Raw genomic sequence first — 20,006 nt, forward strand, 5'->3', positions numbered from 1 at the left:
TTGGCTTGGCTATGGGGCAAAAGAGCAACAGTACTTGTGTGCCCAATATTCTTGAGCTGCCCTGCTGCAAAAAAAAAAATAATACAACAAAAAATAAACCTGCAACAGTCTTTTTCCATGGTCCCTTGCTGTTTTCTTTTCTAATAAAAAGCCTAGGCTATGATAACAGCTACGACAGGGTTGTCTAGCTTCATGAGAAATAAGTCATGCCTATTTTCTCGTGTATGTATTTCACAATCCTGTCACCGTCGCGTTGTGGGCAGTGACACACAAGGTAACTGAAACAATGCGGTTTAAATCAAGGTGATCATAAAGGGTCCAAGCACAATGGTTTGTATAGATAATGCAAATAACACAATGGACGTGTATCTTTTCAAGTAAATTATGAGTCCTTTTGTGAGTACTATTATATGCACAACATGAAAATAGATAACTGTCATAGTGTCCTCTTCTTCACTTTTTCAGTAATGTGTGATAACTTGATAAATATATTGGCAATTAGGGCTGTCACGATATAAGATTTTTTATATCACCGTTATTGTGGCCATAAAAATTCACAATATCGATATATCATGATATCTATAGAAACCTTAGGGGAAAAGATATCAGTCAAATAATTTTTTTTACTTTGTTTATTGAGTTTTTCTTTTTCCCCCAACGAACATAAGGATACTGATATATGCAGGGCACAAGACTCTGGCTTTCAAGCATCTTCTTTGAAGCTCCTATGAAATTACAAGAGAGAAAATACTGTCAAGTTCAACAGTATGATGAATAAATATTAATGGTAACACTTTACAATAAGATGTCATTTGTTAACATTAATGTATTAACTAACATGAATGAACAATGAACAATACAGTTGTGGCCAAAAGTTTTGAGAATTACATAAATATTAGTTTTCAAAAAGTTTGCTGCGAAACTGCTTTTAGATCTTTGTTTCAGTTGTTTCTGTGATGTACTGAAATATAATTACAAGCACTTCATATGTTTCAAAGGCTTTTATCAACAATTACATGACATTTATGCAAAGAGTCAGTATTTGCAGTGTTGGCCCTTCTTTTTCAGGACCTCTGCAATTCGACTGGGCATGCTCTCAATCAACTTCTGGGCCAAATCCTGACTGATAGCAACCCATTCTTTCATAATCACTTCTTGGAGTTTGTCAGAATTAGTGGGTTTTTGTTTGTCCACCCGCCTCTTGAGGATTGACCACAAATTCTCAATGGGATTAAGATCTGGGGAGTTTCAAGGCCATGGACCCAAAATTTCAACATTCTGGTCCCCGAGCCACTTAGTTATCACTTTTGCCTTATGGCACGGTGCTCCATCGTGCTGGAAAATGCATTGTTCTTCACCAAACTGTTTTTGGATTGTTGGAAGAAGTTGCTGTTGGAGGGTGTTTTGGTACCATTCTTTATTCATGGCTGTGTTTTTGGGCAGAATTGTGAGTGAGCCCACTCCCTTGGATGAGAAGCAACCCCACACATGAATGGTGTCAGGATGCTTTACTGTTGGCATGACACAAGACTGATGGTAGCGCTCACCTTTTCTTCTCCGGACAAGCCTTTTTCCAGATGCCCCAAACAATCGGAAAGGGGCTTCATCGGAGAATATGACTTTGCCCCAGTCCTCAGCAGTCCATTCACCATACTTTCTGCAGAAGATCAATCTGTCCCTGATGTTTTTCTTTTGAAGAGAAGTGGCTTCTTTGCTGACCTTGACATCAGGCCATCTTCCAAAAGTCTTCGCCTCACTGTGCGTGCAGATGCGCTCACACCTGCCTGCTGCCATTCCTGAGCAAGCTCTGCACTGGTGGCACTCCGATCCAGCAGCAACTTTTCCAATTTCCAATATTATGTAATTCTCAAAACTTTTGACCATGACTGTACATTTATTACACAATTTATTAATCTTTGTTTATGTTAATAAAAATCAAGTCATTGTTCATGTTAGTTCACAGTGCATTAATGTTTACAAACACAACTTGTGATTTTAATAATGCATAAGTAAATGTTGAAATTAGCATGAACTAAGATTAATAAATGTTTATTTATGTTATTTATATATGTTCACTAATGTAATGAACTAATGTTAACTAATGAACCTTATTGAAGAATGACCGCAGATGAGACATTAAGTGCATGGCACAGCGACCAACTTAACATTTTACAGTTTAATGTAGCAATGTGGTCGCTCAGTTTTTCAAGATCAGTTTTAATCGTGTAACTGTTAATAGATTTGAACAAACAAATAAAGTGTTACTACGCACAGGTCGTATTGATTGCAAATACAAAAACAAGATGAGTAAAGAAAACGAGATACTTATTTAAATAATCACCCTTTACTTAAATATATGAACACAGAAAACCGCTGTTAACAGGTTAATATAATATTTCCCATTCTATGACTAGTAAAATAATGGCAACTTACTCTGATGAACATGGCTTTCCCCGGAGCAGCTGCGAGCGCTACGTCGTCGTCTTGTGTGACAGGTGTCAGCGTTGAGGCACAATACTGCCACCTGGGAGCTTAACCAGGTACTGACAATGGAGTATTTACATGTGGTGTTATCATAAGAGAACTGTTCATTTTAAATATTGCGGTTATCACTAATACCGGTATATCGTCACACACTAAATTAACACAATATCGATAATTGTTGTTTTGAATATCACTGTTAACGTCAATACCATTATATCGCGACACCCCTATTGGCAATACTATTAAAATATGATCAAATTTAATGGTATTTAGGAGATGATCGTTTTTGCATAATTACTATATTGGGTTTTATGAGAGTTTATAAAAAATTAAGAATATTTTATTCTTTTTTTATTTATGCATAATTTTTTTTATTTATTTCATAAAAATAAATATTAAAATGATAAAAATCCCATAGACTTTAACTGACAGGATGTTCAGATGAGCCAAGCTCCAAATCCCATTAGACTCAATCAAACTTTGCTTCTATGAACTATTTCTAATCAATTTAAACTTATTCAAACTCATCTAATATTTCTAATTTATTTATGTGCATGAATAAAAAAAAATATAAATATTCATTTTTTTTTTTTTTTTAATAAACTTCAATAAGGCCCAATATCGTAGTAATGCAAAAACTATAAGCTCCTAAATACCATTAAATTTGATCTTATTTTAATTGTACTGACAACATATTTCTCAAGTTAACACACATTACTGAAAAATTGAACAAGGGACACTATATAAGTTATCTATTTTCATGTTGTGCATATAATAGTACTCACAGAAGGACTCACAATTTACTTGAAAAGAGGCAATTTATGTATTCACTTGTATTTTTAACCGATTTAAAAGTGAAACTAAGGCAGAATCCTGTGCTCCGCTGATAAATAAAAATATTTAAAGTTACTTTTATTTTCAAATCCAGTATAATGATCAACTTCCAATTTATATATGAAAGGTTTATGTTCCCATGGCTGTTTTCGTTTCTATTCGCCAAGCAATTTTCTATGGACCCCTGCTGTCTTCTGTTCTAATAAAAGCCTAAGTCTCCTCCCTTAATCTCTCCCAGGTATTGCAACTTTAGGGGCGCAATTTTTCTCAGACAATGTAAGTCTATGGGTAATGTATATTTACATTTAAAAAAATAATAATAAAAAAAACTTTAGGTCTGAAAAGATATAGCAACAAAGCACCCTTCTATCCCGCAGGTGTCTGCCGAGTTTGGGGCTTGTGGCTTTAAAGCCCTAGGAGGAGATACGTTTGGAAATTTAGGATCAGAAAAATAATAAGAAGATGATGATTAAATAGTAGATCAGTAAGTTGGCTTTTTCAAGCCAACTTAATAAAGGCTTGAAATATCTCACTTTGCATGTATTGAGTCTATATAATATACTAGTTATACAATTATACCAATATATTAATATATTAACCATATTATATATTAGAATTACTGAAATGAACTTTTGCACAATATTCTAATTGTTCGAGTTTCACCTGTAGCGACCGATGAGCTGACAAGTTACCTATAACACTGATTAGCCTACTATTGCTAATTTTAGATATTATAGCCTATTAATTTAAAATTAAACATGTTTCAAAATTACGTTATTATTATAATGGTGTTGAATGCAAACAGCATTGTTATTGTACAGTTTATGTAGCCTTTACCTGAGATTTAATGTACAGTCGTGGCCAAAAGTTTTGAGAATTACATAAATATTGGAAATTGGAAAAGTTGCTGCTTAAGTTTTTATAATAGCAATTTGCATATACTCCAGAATGTTATGAAGAGTGATCAGATGAATTGCATAGTCCTTCTTTGCCATGAAAATTAACTTAATCCCAAAAAAACCTTTCCAATGCAGTTTCATTGCTGTCATTAAAGGACCTGCTGAGATCATTTCAGTAATTGTCTTGTTAACTCAGGTGAGAATGTTGATGAGCACAAGGCTGGAGATCATTATGTCAGGCTGATTGGGTTAGAATGGCAGACTTGACATGTTAAAAGGAGGGTAATGCTTGAAATCATTGTTCTTCCATTGTTAACCATGGTGACCTGCAAAGAAACGCGTGCAGCCATCATTGCGTTGCATAAAAATGGCTTCACAGGGAAGGATATTGTGGCTACTAAGATTGCACCTAAATCAACAATTTATAGGATCATCAAGAACTTCAAGGAAAGAGGTTCAATTCTTGTAAAGAAGGCTTCAGGGCGTCCAAGAAAGTCCAGCAAGTGCCAGGATCGTCTCCTAAAGAGGATTCAGCTGCGGGATCGGAGTGCCACCAGTGCAGAGCTTGCTCAGGAATGGCAGCAGGCAGGTGTGAGCGCATCTGCACGCACAGTGAGGCGAAGACTTTTGGAAGATGGCCTGGTGTCAAGAAGGGCAGCAAAGAAGCCACTTCTCTCCAAAAAAAAACATCAGGGACAGATTGATCTTCTGCAGAAAGTATAGTGAATGGACTGGTGAGGACTGGGGCAAAGTCATATTCTCCGATGAAGCCCCTTTCCGATTGTTTGGGGCATCTGGAAAAAGGCTTGTCCGGAGAAGAAAAGGTGAGCGCTACCATCAGTCCTGTGTCATGCCAACAGTAAAGCATCCTGACACCATTCATGTGTGGGGTTGCTTCTCATCCAAGGGAGTGGGCTCACTCACAATTCTGCCCAAAAACACAGCCATGAATAAAGAATGGTACCAAAACACCCTCCAACAACAACTTCTTCCAACATTCCAACAACTGTTTGGTGAAGAACAATGCATTTTCCAGCACGATGGAGCACCGTGCCATAAGGCAAAAGTGATAACTAAGTGGCTCGGGGACCTGAATGTTGAAATTTTGGGTCCATGGCCTGGAAACTCCCCAGATCTTAATCCCATTGAGAACTTGTGGTCAATCCTCAAGAGGTGGGTGGACAAACAAAAACACACTAATTCTGACAAACTCCAAGAAGTGATTATGAAAGAATGGGTTGCTATCAGTCAGGATTTGGCCCAGAAGTTCATTGAGAGCATGCCCAGTCGAATTGCAGAGGTCCTGAAAAAGAAGGGCCAACACTGCAAATACTGACTCTTTGCATAAATGTCATGTAATTGTCGATAAAAGCCTTTGAAACGTATGAAGTGCTTGTAATTATATTTCAGTACATCACAGAAACAACTGAAACAAAGATCTAAAAGGAGTTTAGCAGCAAACTTTTTGAAAACTAATATTTATGTAATTCTCAAAACTTTTGGCCACGACTGCATAACCAAGTTGGCATCTGAAAGTGTGTTCTGCTCTTTCAATGGGTTGTCTCATTTGATTTTTAGCACTATAACCATCACTGAATTGCGGGGATATTCAAGCAGTTTAGCACTAAATTTTGTGTTCTAGTTTGTGCTCACCTTTCTTTGAAAAGAAGTCAGTAACCAATTTTTTCCCCTCATTTTGTTTTCTTTCCTTCTCCTGTTTTTCTTTTTTGGTGGCCTGATTTGGCTTTCTTTGAGAAAAACATTTCTACAGAGCTCTACCAGATGCTCAACTAACATAAACTGCAGATGGACTAAACCATTTGGCGAATTAGCAAGGGGAGTGGGATCATGAGACTGTCAGTCAATCAACCAAGTTATTCAGCCAATACACACAATTTACGTTACATCTGACATTCATTATGAAATTTAATTGGGTAATGAAAATATCCAGGTAAAATAAAATATATTCCAGACTTTTCAAGGGCCCTCTCTTCATTTGGGTCCCTGGTTATCAATACTGGTTGTACCCCCAGTCCGACGCCCCTGCCTATTCAGTTGTTAAGTGATGATGTAAGAAGCGCTGTTTCAGGGTCCAAGCCTCAACTCGCTTCACTTGAGAATACAACCTTAGCAGCCGTTTATGACCACTGTTTATTCATATTAATAATTTAAGCTAAACGCTTTCAAACTTACTGTATACACTACAGTCTCTGTGCTCACAGCGTCCCAATTTTTATTTTTTATATTAATTTATTTATATTTATATTTTCATTGTCTGGCTATCTGGGACTTAGGTAGTGCAGTTAAAGGTTAGGACTATAACTTTTTCGGTAATATTATAACACATTGTTAGTGCATATTAGCACCTTTCGTTGTTTTCTTGTGGTATCTGATAGAGAGTTTGGACCGGGAAGTGGTGACACGTGACGTCAGATTTAACAAGCGAATAGTGGGTGGTGTGCCATGATGTGACAAAGACAGCACACCACACATGAACAGATTTTCAACCAGAGTCTTGACTGTGAACATAGGAAATCTCATAAAATCTTGCGAGACTTCAGAATAAGCCTGGCGTAAGATATGCAGGAAGAAATTGCAATGATAGTGTTTGGAATAATTTTCACAGAAAATTCACGGGAAAAAAAAGAAAAGGGTTTTACATGACACGTTGTATAAACATTTGTGCTGTTGCCACAAATCAGCAAGATGATCCTCCATCTCTGTTGTCCACATCAATTTCACTTTGTGCTGCGCCATGACTGCTTTCGTCTTCCATAATCTCACTTTCTGATTGTATATTGTTTCCTTTCACATGATAATCTCCAGAGCGTGCGCACGTTTGCCCTGGGGGGCTCCCCCCACACATCAGGATTTCAGATCGTAAATATTAAACTTGTTGAATATTTACAATTCGCGATCGGTGTGGCTCCATTCTTCCGATCAGGTTCGGACAGTCTTAACACACCTCACACCAAGGGAAAATCTGATAAGATGATCTGTAGAACCATCAAGATAATCAAGACATAGCTAGAATTATCGGAAGGGGGGAAATCAGCCCAAAATCAGCCCGATTATCTTTTAGTGTGTACCCAGCATTAAACAGAAAGATTTGTTTGGGATCCAGACATCAGACGAGACAAAACTATGGGAAAAATCGTATACATTAAAATATAATGTCATATAGTGAGTATAAGTAAATTAATATTCAATTATTCATTTAAAGATATTACTACTAATTGAACTATACTACCATTGTTAACAGTTTCAATTTCATATTAATCTTTGCATGGCATTTTTTAAAACTTAATGTGTGTGTCCACCCATGTGTCGTCATGCTTTACCAAACATCTGATATGACTTTCCCCCCCCTATATTAAAAGTCAATATGAAGTGTATTTTTTGTACTTTTGTATGTTTTGCTTGAACTAATACATTCTTGTTCTCTGAATTTTCAGCACATATTCCAAACCAAACCTCAGATTCGGTAAGCATGTTTGCCATCTTTTCCTGTGTTTAACTAAAAATTCTTAAAGAACAGTTTTCAAGAACTTAATTTTTCTTGCTTAATTTTAATCTTATAATTGACCATTTGGTTTGTGCTGTTGTTCGTTGAATTTCATTTAATTTTCCTTAGTAACATGAGGGAAGAGAAGCATTAACTGTTTGTAGTGAACAATGATTCTGTTTTTCTCCTTGGTTTCACTGGAATGCACAAACAAATGACTACTTTTAAACAGAAGCAATCTACAACCCTGTTTGTAAAGTAAGTGTGGTGATGATGCTTGTGTTATTTTAAACCCTCTTACTCTTCAACTTTTGTTTGTTACACTTTATGATACAATACAATAAGAAAATCAAAAATCATGTCACACTTAAGTACCTACTCCACTTCAGACATGACTGGTACCAGACAGAGTCTCAAGTTGTAGTGACCCTCATGGTAAAAAATGCCAAGAAGGAGGATGTTACTGTCATCTTTGGTGAAAGAGAGGTAATGTTCCTTGTCTTTTCTTTGTGTCACTAATGTATTCATGTTTTTAGCACACACAGAGATTACTTTGAAGTACTAAATGTTGAAAAAATTCTACAAATAAAATTATTCATATGAATAAAACATTTAAACTTTTTAATGTTTAATTTGTTTAATTAAACAATTAAACAAATTAAATAACCAGTTGGCTGGCAGGTGGATTTTGCTCTGGAACTATCACTGATGAGAGAGACAAATGTGCCTTTTACTCAAAACGACACAATAATGAATTGCCTAGCACAGTGCCATAGAATTACACATTACAAATTAATGGAATGAGAGTGAGAAAATATGACATCAGTTATCCATTAATTATTCAATCAATCTTATCCTCATTTAGATAGAGAAAAAAATCTAAATGCCTCTTTGAGGAGGATTTAAAGGGATAGTTCACCCCAAAATGAACATTTGCTGTTAAATCACTCACCCACAGGCCATCCAATTTGTAGGAAAATTTTTCTTTCTTTAGTTGAACAGTAAAGAAGATTTCAGCATGTCAAGTCAATTGCTACTGTCATTTTGTGAGTCAAAAAAAAAAAAAAAAAGCATAACACAAACTTGGAATGCATAGCCCTTGACGATGTACTGAGACTGGGAAGTCAGATTTTTTTCGGCGATCTGTTTTATTCAAATATGGGTGTTTTACATTTCAATCATGTATAAAGTGATCAAACTAGTCTTGATCAGTGATTTTTACGTAAATCGTGGGAAACCATAATTTTAATTTTGCCCCTTCATTCAAGTGGTAATTTTTCACATGCTCGTATCAGCAGCTTATCAGTTCTTTGGTCCTCATCTCAGTGTAGTGCTGGGTGTAGCACTGAATGAGCTGACAAAAACCAGCATCATAGTATAAGTGCCGGTATATTGGCTCATTTCAAGTGAGAGTGACTGTTGGATACGTCCGAAAGTGAGTTTTGATTAAACTACTTGTAGATTTGTGCTGGGTTGAACCACATACCATTTCAAATGGTTCAGTCTGATTTGGTCAAATGGTTCAACTGGTTTCACTTCATAAGACCTCATTATATTGTCAGGAGCTGCAGATATCAACATTTGAAGTGGATCAAAAAAGTTGTCCTAAGACAAGAACGCATTTTGGTTTAGGACTACTTTGATAGGCTTTGATCCACTTCAAATGTTGACTACTGTATTTATGTGCACCTTGATTAGCTTAACCAGTAACCCCTCAAGCTGAAAAGGACATACCCAAAATGAAATGACTGTAGCTCTTGAACCCTTTAGTCTGCAGGCATTATCCTGGTTTTGTCTATAAACAGACACTGGACAGTTAATTGTCCAAAAGTCAGAATTACTCATGGTCGTACAGGAACAAAAAGGAAAAATTAAGACAAGGATTTGAAAGATTTAAAGTCCATTTGAATTAACTGTATGTGTATATGCAAGGTAAATTTAGGAGTCTTTGCAAAAAGGAAACTCCAAGACTACAAAAAGACACCTGAAATCCATGTCCATATAATTAACAGCTACTGTTCACTGCTGACCCTAACAAATTCCTCCAAAACATTCTTCTCCAGCAAGCAACCATTATTAAAAAAAAAACCTTGCCACATATTAATTTTGAACTTAGTGAGCAGATTAAAATGTGCTTGTGCAAAAACGTTATCAGTGCACATAGACACGGTGTGCTTACGCATTAATAATAAGGGACTCTCACATACCTAATAAATGAATTCTGGATGCATTCGCTTACTGGATCCTTGGACTGAAATCTTTCCTGGAGTTTAGTGGCTTAAAACGGTCTGATCACAAATGATCAAAGTTAGATGAGTCATGGCTGAAACACGGCTGACATTTTTGTTGTTCAGAGCGTGCGCTTGCTGACTAAATTCTGCTCTCTTGCAAATTCTCTCATCATAAACAGTAAAGTGCAGATATACGTGCGACGCAAGTATTAGAGAATTATTCATCATGCAGTGTAGATGGCGTCACTGATTGTAACTGGAGTGCTTTTTTTTTTGTATGTTTTTACATGTTTTTATGTAAGTGCATAAACTCACACTAGACTGAAGACAGTGATGTTATATGATATTGTACTGTAAATGTTCTTTGTTCCAGGGTTCATACAAGGTGCTTAAAGTTACTTGAAAAGTACTAGGGCATTATATATGAAATAAGTTTTTTTTTTTTTTTTATAGATAAAACAATATTTTTATGCAAAATGTGTGTTTGTGTGTATATATATTATTATATATATTAAGGACTTTAATAGTCGAATCGGAATTTCGAATCTTGCGATATTCAACTGATAGTCAAATTATATGTTTGGGGCAGGACAAAATACATTAACAAGAGTCAAGTCAGACATTCGGCGAAACCAAAACAATTAACAATTTAAAAAAAAATAATTTTTTACAGTAGTGCTCTCATTATAATGTTAGAATACACTACATTATTTCTACAACATAACGTTAATATTAAGACTTATAGGCTATTTGCAAAAAGGGCCCGAATGCACATGAACACATTTGCGGGGCTCTGAATGCGAACTCCCTTTGTGGATGCGTTCTTCACGAAACAGTGTGCAGAAACATGGCAGCTAAACTCTAAAAATTCATAGCATTTTAGGATAAGGGTCTTCTCATTATATTAATATGTATATAACAGTCCCAGTCTTAGTTATTAATATTCTGCATTGTAGTTTGACCTGCTCGCGCTGTGCACTGAAGAGATATCAAATGGTAAATGGACTGCATTTATATAGCGCTTTCAACAGACCACATGGCCATCCAAAGCGCTTTACAAGTTGCCTCACATTCACCCATTCACACACTGACTGTGGTGTCAGCCATTCAAGGCGCCATCCAGCTCGTCGGGAGCAGCTGGGGTTACAAACATCCCACCTCTGTATAGCCAGATGATATGTATACTATGTTTCTCAGCTGGATAAAGCAAATCAGCCTCTTGCTAGTAATGTTTTGATGGATAAAGATCGCAATCAAGGTAGAGATGACTGCAGTGTGATGTGCAGGAGTCGTACAGTAAGCACGTATGAGTCCATTATATTGATGCGCATATGCCCTCTCTCTCATTTAGAGTTCTGCCTATCAAAATAAGAAACTGAGTCTGTTCTCTCTTCTGAGTCTTAGCTGACAGCTGTGGTAAAGCTTCCATCAGGAGAAGATTACTGCCTAAATGAACATCTTCTGCATCCTGTTGTCCCCCAACAAAGCACCTACAGGATCCTTTCAACCAAGGTCTGTCTTAATAAATATGCTTTTCTATCTTGTAACGTATCAACTGATTTTTTTTTTTTTTTTTACTAAACTTATTCCATTAAAAGTGGCTTATTCTAAGTTATCAATGTAAGAAATAATTGACTACATGCTGTTGAATTATTTTCATGTGGTTTATTTTAAAAACTTTTTTTTTTTTTTTTGGTCCTTTTTTTTTTTTTGGTCCTTAAAACATTCTTAGAACTATTTTCCATTTTCCCCCAAACATCCCAAGCATCAGATGCTAATTCCAAAGTTATATTTTAGAACATAGTTGGCTTAATTTCAATATGGCTTAATTTTAGCTTAGTTAGCTAGAAGGATCCTTGAAATCTTAAATAATTTAATGAATTGAATTGAACTGGAATGCAAATGTGTTCCTGAAAGATTGTGTGTATTTGTTGTCTTAAGTTAAATTACATTGTGTGCCTCAGGTGCATTCAACTAAAAATTAACTCTCTGTAAAGTTGTTAACCAAATGGTCCATACAATTAGAATAACGAAGGAACAGTGTTTCTTAGGGTATCTTGTTTGTTGAATTGGATCTCCAGAGGGAGATCCTAATTAAGTATATTGTTTGTAGCCTATTTGTCTTCAGGTATAAAGTTTTGTCCCACTATGATTTTTTTTTTTTTTTAAAGCAGACACGTCAACATAGCTTCTGAAGAACTGTAAACAACTACTATCAAGCTTAAAGGTGCCATCCGTCATATCTGGCAAAAAAATCAAGTCATACTCCACATTCCATACCAGATGGGGGCAGTATGCCTCAATAAAGTGAATTGGTCTACTCTAGAGTAACAAACGAGAAACAGCATAGTCTCTATGCTCCGCCCCTACCTTCACAACAACACTAGAGCATAGCCGAAGCCTATAAGACAGCGGTTCTCAATTGCAGACCTCGCGCCCCACTGCTTTGCACATTTTGAACGTTTCTCTTAGAGCTTCAGACATTTGTTCTATTCGAACATAAGTGCCCTGCGAAGTGGACATCACAGGATATTCAGCCATGATTCCAGTTCGAAGTGAACGTAGTTATATGTTCAAATCAAAGTGCATTGAAGTGTGCAAGAGGTGAATTTATATTGTATTGATTTACAGAGGTATATGATGTCACAGTTGTCCATGTTTAAAGACGCTGCACAGCACAAATCAGTGAATGAATGTTTCGATGTGAGGTAAACTTCAACAGATTTCCCCTGCTCAGAGAGTAGGGAGCAATGAATAATTGGAACACAGTTCATGCACGAATTTCTAACGAGCTGATTATCTGAATCAGGTGTGTTAACAAAGAGAAACGTGCAAAATGTGCAGAGCAGTGGGGCGCGAGGACTGGAATTGAGAACCGCTGCTATAAGAGGACGTTTTGCCTCCAGAGGAACGTTGGGTGATTTTGAAACATGACATCTTCAAGCTACTCCCCTTCACCTTTACCAGTGAATATGTTCATATTCGTTTTGTTCATATTACATTGAGTTGTATATACACATTATTGGAATTAAATTAATTTGACAGACAGCATTCTGTCAACATCATTGGTCAACATCAGACAGCTGATGTTGACCAAGCTAGCGTAACCAGAGCTGCAAACTCTCAAGCATTCACCGTGAGACACACGCAATTGACTCTTTTCACACGCTTTCACGCCACACATCAATTTTCTCACGTACAGAAAAACCACGAAGCAAAGAGGACACGGAGACCAACAGACTAGACGGAGCAGGTTACTTATGATATAAAAATATGGGTAAGTTATAGCTAGCTAATTATCAAACGCAGCTACGGTTAGCCATCGCTAACATTAGAACGTTTATAGAACAGCCTTCGATACATTTCTATGTTATAACTTCCCGAAAAAAAATACACAAACATCTAAAACAAACTTCTAGCGAAATACTAACAGCATCTAACTTACCAATCCAAAAGAAATGTTGCAAGTTCGTTGTCGAACCTCATTTCTTTCAGGTCCATCAGTTGTCTCCAGCGATTGAAAGCAGTGCCGATGTTTACTCTGGTTCGGCTCCTTTTCTTATCGGATTTGATTTGTGTTTCCGAGCGCGGTTGTTTCCCTTTAGCGGGTGGTGGTCTCTTGCCAAGGGCTTCAACCATCCTTCCGCTTGATTGACATCAGGTTAGATTATGCCCACAAGCCGTGCGAGTTATTCGTGTATTGCAGGTTGGCTGGTGGTTATGTTGCCCGCATACCGCTTCCCATGGCCGAAACCGGTATTACGACACCTGTCGGGCCGGGGCTAGTAATGCTACTGCTAATTAAGGTTGATATCTCTGCAGCACTATAACTTTAAATTTTTTTAATGACATCATCGCCCTTATTTCTTCTCATACTTTTGATGCGTGTAGGTAATTTTTTAAATATTTTTAGCTCAATTTTTGCACATGGCACCTTTAAAAGGATACTCCACTCCATAATTAAAATTGTTATTAATCACTTTACATGTTGTTCCAAGCCTGTTAAAGTTTTGCTTGTCTTTGGAACACAATTTAAGATATTTTGGATGAAAACCGTGAGGCTTGTGACTGTCTCATTAACTGCCAAGTAAATTACACTTTCACAGTCCAGAAAAGTATGAAAGACATTAGAATAGTCCATTTGCCATCAGTGGTTCAACTGTAATGTTATGAAGCAACGTGAATATATTTTGTACATGAAGAAAACTAAAATAACAACTTTATTCAACAATCCGTCTTCTCTGTCTCTCTCTGCATCACCATAGCGCCATTTTGGAGAGTATCCGCTGGACGCAAGCAGCGTTCGCTCTTCTGTGTTAACTGTGCTGCACGTATTTGCCGTTTTCTTTCAAATCAAAGTATAAATACATATAGAAAATGTATCCTTGTGTCGTGGCTGACACAGTATAGCAGCGTTCCTCAATTGGCGGCCCACGGGCTGAAGAAAAATGTTTAGCCATCACTAATTTCAAATAATGTGGCATGAAAATTCAAACGCAACATTAGAAAGCGATATTAACTTACATTGTGTCTACACCAGATGCAAGCGGTGTGGCATGACGCAACAAAATACAGCTGTTGGCAGAATTCGGCCCTCTGTGAAAACGAATTGAGGAACCCTGCAGTATACAGTACGCTTCTTGGTGCTACGGTAATGAAGAGAGACACAGAGGAGAGAAATTGTTGAATAAAGTCATTATTTTTGTTTTCTTTGCATACAAAAAGTATTCTTGTCACTTCATAATGTTACTGTCGAACCACTGATGGCAAATGGACTATTGTGACTGTCTTTCATACTTTTCTGGACCTTTACAGTGTAATTTACAAGGCAGTCAATGGGACAGTCACAAGCCTCCCGGTTTTCATCCAAAATATTTTAAATTGTGTTCCGAAGATGAACAAAGCTTTTATGGGTTTGAAACTACATGGGGGTAAGTGATTAATGACAACATTTTCATTTTGGGGTGGAGTAACCCTTTATTAGAGAAATCGAATTCAACCAAATACAGCAAAATCTTACAATTCATACTCAATCTTCTTTTTCTATTCAGTTTTGAAAAATAATAAACTTTTCTATTCAGTTTTGAAAAATAATAAACCTGAAAGGAAAAATTAAGAAAATAATGGCCCAATGATGATAGTGATAGCACTTAAGTGAGAGGTGTTATTTATGTAGTGTTTCAAAGTGTTTATGTAGTGTAGTTTCAAAACAAATTTACAGAATAAATAAATATATATACAGTTGTTTTTTTATTTAAAAAATTCTCAAAAATCTAAACCTTTTAATTAAAACACTAGTAAATATGAGGAAAATATCATTATGAAATGTCCTTCTCCAATACACGTTTGCAACAATTAATGAAGCACTGTTATACAAAACCTCCTGTTTACGGTCTGTTAAAATGAAAAACTAATTTTCCTTTTTTAGAAAAAAAAAGATTTTTTAAATGCATAGAATGAAATGCATACATCAAAAATAAACATTTAATTATTACCTATTGTTTCTCAGTCTGTGCTTGTACTATGAACAATGACAATAAAGTTGACAGATGAATTAAGTGCATTTAAGTGCCATTCAGTTCGGGTTTTAAAGCATTTTCTGAGATAAACATTAAACACAAAACATTAATTTAATTAATCTTTTAATTATTGAAAATTAACTTTTTGGTAAACAAATGGGATTTACTATTAAAAATAAAACATGGAAGAAATGTCGTGTGATTAAACCTTCAAAAAGTAGTTTAATAGTTTGATTTTTTTTTTTTTTAGTAGTAGGCTATGTACATTCTGCTGAACAATAGTCTTTAACCAGACTTTTATTTTGACGGGTTGACGTACCTTTACAGTTCTGTGTATGTGAGGTGACGCTAGTTTTACTCAAATCAAACGGTCAAATGCTCATGAAGTGACTGTCAGAGCAGTTCTGGAGGTGTTGTTCATGTGTTCACGTCCTTATTTAGTGAGGCAGCAGAAGCTGAAATCACCGCGAGCGTCACGTGCGCTTCAGTGTGTGTTAATAAAGGAAGACACACTTCTGCTCCATTCATTAACACAGACACGCAGAACATGCAGGATTCATTTAAATAGACTATTCCGGCTTAATATTTACAGATATTAGTCCATATCGTGATTTGATGTAAGTGCAAAGACCTATTTTTGATTCATTCATTTAAAACTTGGCAAATTCTGTGCCATTCCGCTTTAAACCGTAAATTCCGTGGTACCGCAGCGGTCACTGTAATTCAGTCGCGTGTTAAAATCATTTGCGAAACTTCCGCCAGGTGGCGCAAAGGGACGGATTGCGAAATGAATGTAATTGTAAAATGAGATAAAAGAAGGATGTAAAACAACAATAACATGATATAACATTGTAACATTTAAAAAAAAAAAACATATAAAAAATGTACAATTAGTTAATTTTAAAATGTAGGATAGTCTTAGGCTACAGTCTACTCAACAAAAATTAAAAGAAGACCTTTACACAAAGGTTGGTACATTATAACATTATTAGGCCAGCCGTTATTATTTCTAAATGTTATATAATGCAACTTATACCTGACTTATATTTTTTCCTCTCACAAACTCTGATTTATTTTTTAGCGTGTTTAAAAAATAAAAAATAAAGAAAACATCCAGCAAATGAAAATAGGCGATTAATCTGTTAAAATTTGTTACTCTGCGTTAACAGTAATTATAATTATTTTATACTTCAGAACAGAGCCTAGGCTATAGAGTTTTTTTTTTTTTTTTACTTCATTCATCACATTCACTTCACACGCTCCGGCGCAGATCAGCCTCCTGTGATGCTCAGCTGTGGACGATTTAAAAATGTTTGTAATAAAGGTTGCTGTCCCATTTTATACAGGAATTGTTCATTTAAAAAAATTTAATTATATTGTTAGTTCTAATTATATTGTTAACACAAGTTCATTTAGGCTATTTAACATGCACTGTGACATTTGACAATTTTATACTTATAAACTCCTTGAGAATTTTAAGTTAGTTTAATAGTATTTAAATTCAAGTTTATTGAAAATATTTTTATTAATTAATATGTTATCATGTTTATTCTTGTAGAAAATACTAGTTTATTCTTTAAGAAAATAAGGGAAAAAATAAGGGACGACCCGAATATTTGTTTTGCTTTACCTATTTATGTAGGCTACAATTATTCAAAAAAATAAAATAAAAAATAATAAAATAATGTCATTAAAAAAAAACATTGGCCTAAGTAATTTTGACCATTATACAATTGTGACTTTAAAGGTTAGTGATTTAGGAGGTGAAAATACTGTGAAATTACTAATGGCATGGATTTTAGAGCATATAACTGAAGGTTTATGAAACATTAGCCAATAAAGCATTTTTTTTAAACAACGGAACTTAAAGTTGTGAACTAAAATATTATTTCAACCATAGTCGTGGCCAAAAGTTTTGAGAATTACATAAATATTGGAAATTGGAAAAGTTGCTGCTTAAGTTTTTATAATAGCAATTTGCATATACTCCAGAATGTTATGAAGAGTGATCAGATGAATTGCATAGTCCTTCTTTGCCATGAAAATTAACTTAAACCCAAAAATCCTTTCCACTGCATTTCATTGATGTCATTAAAGGACCTGCTGAGATCATTTCAGTAATCGTCTGGTTAACTAAGGTGAGAATGTTGACGAGCACAAGGCTGGATATCATTATGTCAGGCTGATTGGGTTAGAATGGCAGACTTGTAATGTTAAAAGGAGGGTGATGCTTGAAATCATTGTTCTTCCATTGTTAACCATGGTGACCTGCAAAGAAACACGTGCAGCCATCGTTGCGTTGCATAAAAATGGCTTCACAGGCAAGGATATTGTGGCTACTAAGATTGCACCTAAATCAACAATTTATAGGATCATCAAGAACTTCAAGGAAAGAGGTTCAAGTCTTGTAAAGAAGGCTTCAGGGCGTCCAGCAAGCGCCAGGATCGTCTCCTAAAGAGGATTCAGCTGCGGGATCGGAGTGCCACCAGTTCAGAGCTTGCTCAGGAATGGCAGCAGGCAGGTGTGAGCGCATCTGCACGCACAGTGAGGCGAAGACTTTTGGAAGATAACCTGGTGTCAAGAAGGGAAGCAAAGAAGCCACTTCTCTCCAAAAAAAACCTCAGGGACAGATTGATCTTCTGCAGAAAGTATAGTGAATTGACTGCTGAGGACTGGGGCAAAGTCATATTCTCCGATGACAGCCCTTTCTGATTGTTTGGGGCATCTGGAAAAAGGCTTGCCACTAATTCCGACAAACTCCAAGAAGTGATTATGAAAGAATGGGTTGCTATCAGTCAGGATTTGGCCCAGAAGTTGATTGAGAGCATGCCCAGTCGAATTGCAGAGTTCCTGAAAAAGAAGGGCCAACACTGCAAATACTGACTCTTTGCATAAATGTCATGTAATTGACCGATAAAAGCCTTTGAAACGTATGAAGTGCTTGTAATTATATTTCAGTACATCACAGAAACAACTGAAACAAATATCTAAAATCAGTTTAGCAGCAAACTTTTTGAAAACAAATATTTATGTAATTCTCAAAACTTTTGGCCACGACTGTACAGCATGTGAATAAATAAAATGCATACTTTTCATAACATTTCATTATTCCTAAAATGCATAACGTTTCTGGTGTTTGGATTTGTACTTCAATATAATGAGCTCCAAGTTTAAGAATAGGCCTAGACTAGCTCGCTCTCTCTCTCTCTCTCTCTCTCTCTCTCTCTCTCTCTCTCTCTCTATTTAACGGCATTAGCTCAATGAAATACGCCTTCCTTTAGAATTAATGTTTTCCTGCCTTGCTAAATGTTGGGCTCGTGATCAATAAGTTGTATTCGCCTCGATCTGATTCAGTAAAGTCAAACCGCAGACAGTGAAGCTGTATCACTGAGTGCGAGTCCCGCGCTTTGTGAGGCGGGAACAGAGGATTCCGCTTGGTCTTAAAGCCTCCGCAAACAGCCACGATCACAAATAACAATGATTTTCGTAAAATAATGATTAATTATTAATTGATGATTTGTTATCATCATTATGGTCTTGTGAAAATAATAATATGGGCTTCGAGAAAATAATGAATACAAAGAGTAGTGCTGCTGAGTGCAGGGATGTTTCAGCCCAGTAACACACCGTTCTTCACAGCCAAAAAACAGACCGAATTCAGTTCAGCTGGAGGGGGTTGGGTTTTTGGGGGTTGTTATGTATGACTTGTGGGGGTCAAGATAAAGGTGTGAATTGCTCTTTCATATGTATTATTTTCAAAAAGTTTACACAAAATATCTTAAGCCACTTTGAAACTCTCCTGTTATTTTTTTTTAATTATTATTATTTTATATGCTACGTTATGAACGTAACATTTCAAACATACTGAAATACTTCATCCATGGAGTGAAGGCAGAGGGTGTTTCTGGTATCAGTGCGCGCGGAGGGGAAGTTGTTGCTGCTCACAGACTCTGCTGCGAGTGAGAGAGACATTTCACCCGACGAAATAAAGACGACAGCGGCAGCACAAGAACAGCACATCTGCCAAAAATCAACCTGCAGCAATGCTCGTTGATCGACTCGCCAAGCTTTACTTTTGTAGGTTGCATGGCAGTAAATAATTCGATAATATGACCACGCAGTCAATACAGATATTTAATAAAAACATTAAAAACAAGCAGGGCTGTAACATTAAAAAAAAACGCATGCCAGGTCTACACCGGACACAAGTGGAGCGATCCAACAAAGGACAACAGAACACCGTGATGGATACACTGGACACGATCCCCATCAGTGAACTGATGCTCATTCTGTTTAAGACAAAATGTTCTGACACTGTGTTCAGATGATTTGACACTACAGTGTGATGTCATCAAGTTCAGACACACTTTTCGCTGTGGGGCCAGATGACAACTCTCGTGTCTGGTGTAGACACACAGAAAGTGTCTGATTTATTTACAAATAAGTTCTATAAGAAAAAAAAAAAAACTAAACCAGCGGCAAAACGAGACTGAAATATAAACTAGAAAATATATTAACAGGTCCTCCGTCCATG

General features: G+C 36.2%; 1 protein-coding gene across 2 annotated transcripts in view; it reads left to right on the forward strand.

Annotated features, from left to right (window-relative positions):
- Positions 1–20,006, forward strand: part of sugt1 (SGT1 homolog, MIS12 kinetochore complex assembly cochaperone) — a 92,259-nt gene that overhangs the window by 53,816 nt on the left and 18,437 nt on the right. Inside the window, exons 7-10 of one of the 2 annotated variants that reach the window (XM_059552363.1) lie at positions 7,673–7,701; positions 7,955–7,980; positions 8,112–8,208; positions 11,358–11,465. In XM_059552363.1, coding sequence (XP_059408346.1) covers positions 7,673–7,701; positions 7,955–7,980; positions 8,112–8,208; positions 11,358–11,465 — 260 coding nt within the window. The remainder of the gene's footprint in view (positions 1–7,672; positions 7,702–7,954; positions 7,981–8,111; positions 8,209–11,357; positions 11,466–20,006) is intronic. The other variant, XM_059552364.1, reaches the window with a different exon arrangement.

Source organism: Carassius carassius, chromosome 6, assembly GCF_963082965.1.
Source record: "Carassius carassius chromosome 6, fCarCar2.1, whole genome shotgun sequence".
Lineage (NCBI taxonomy): Eukaryota > Metazoa > Chordata > Actinopteri > Cypriniformes > Cyprinidae > Carassius > Carassius carassius.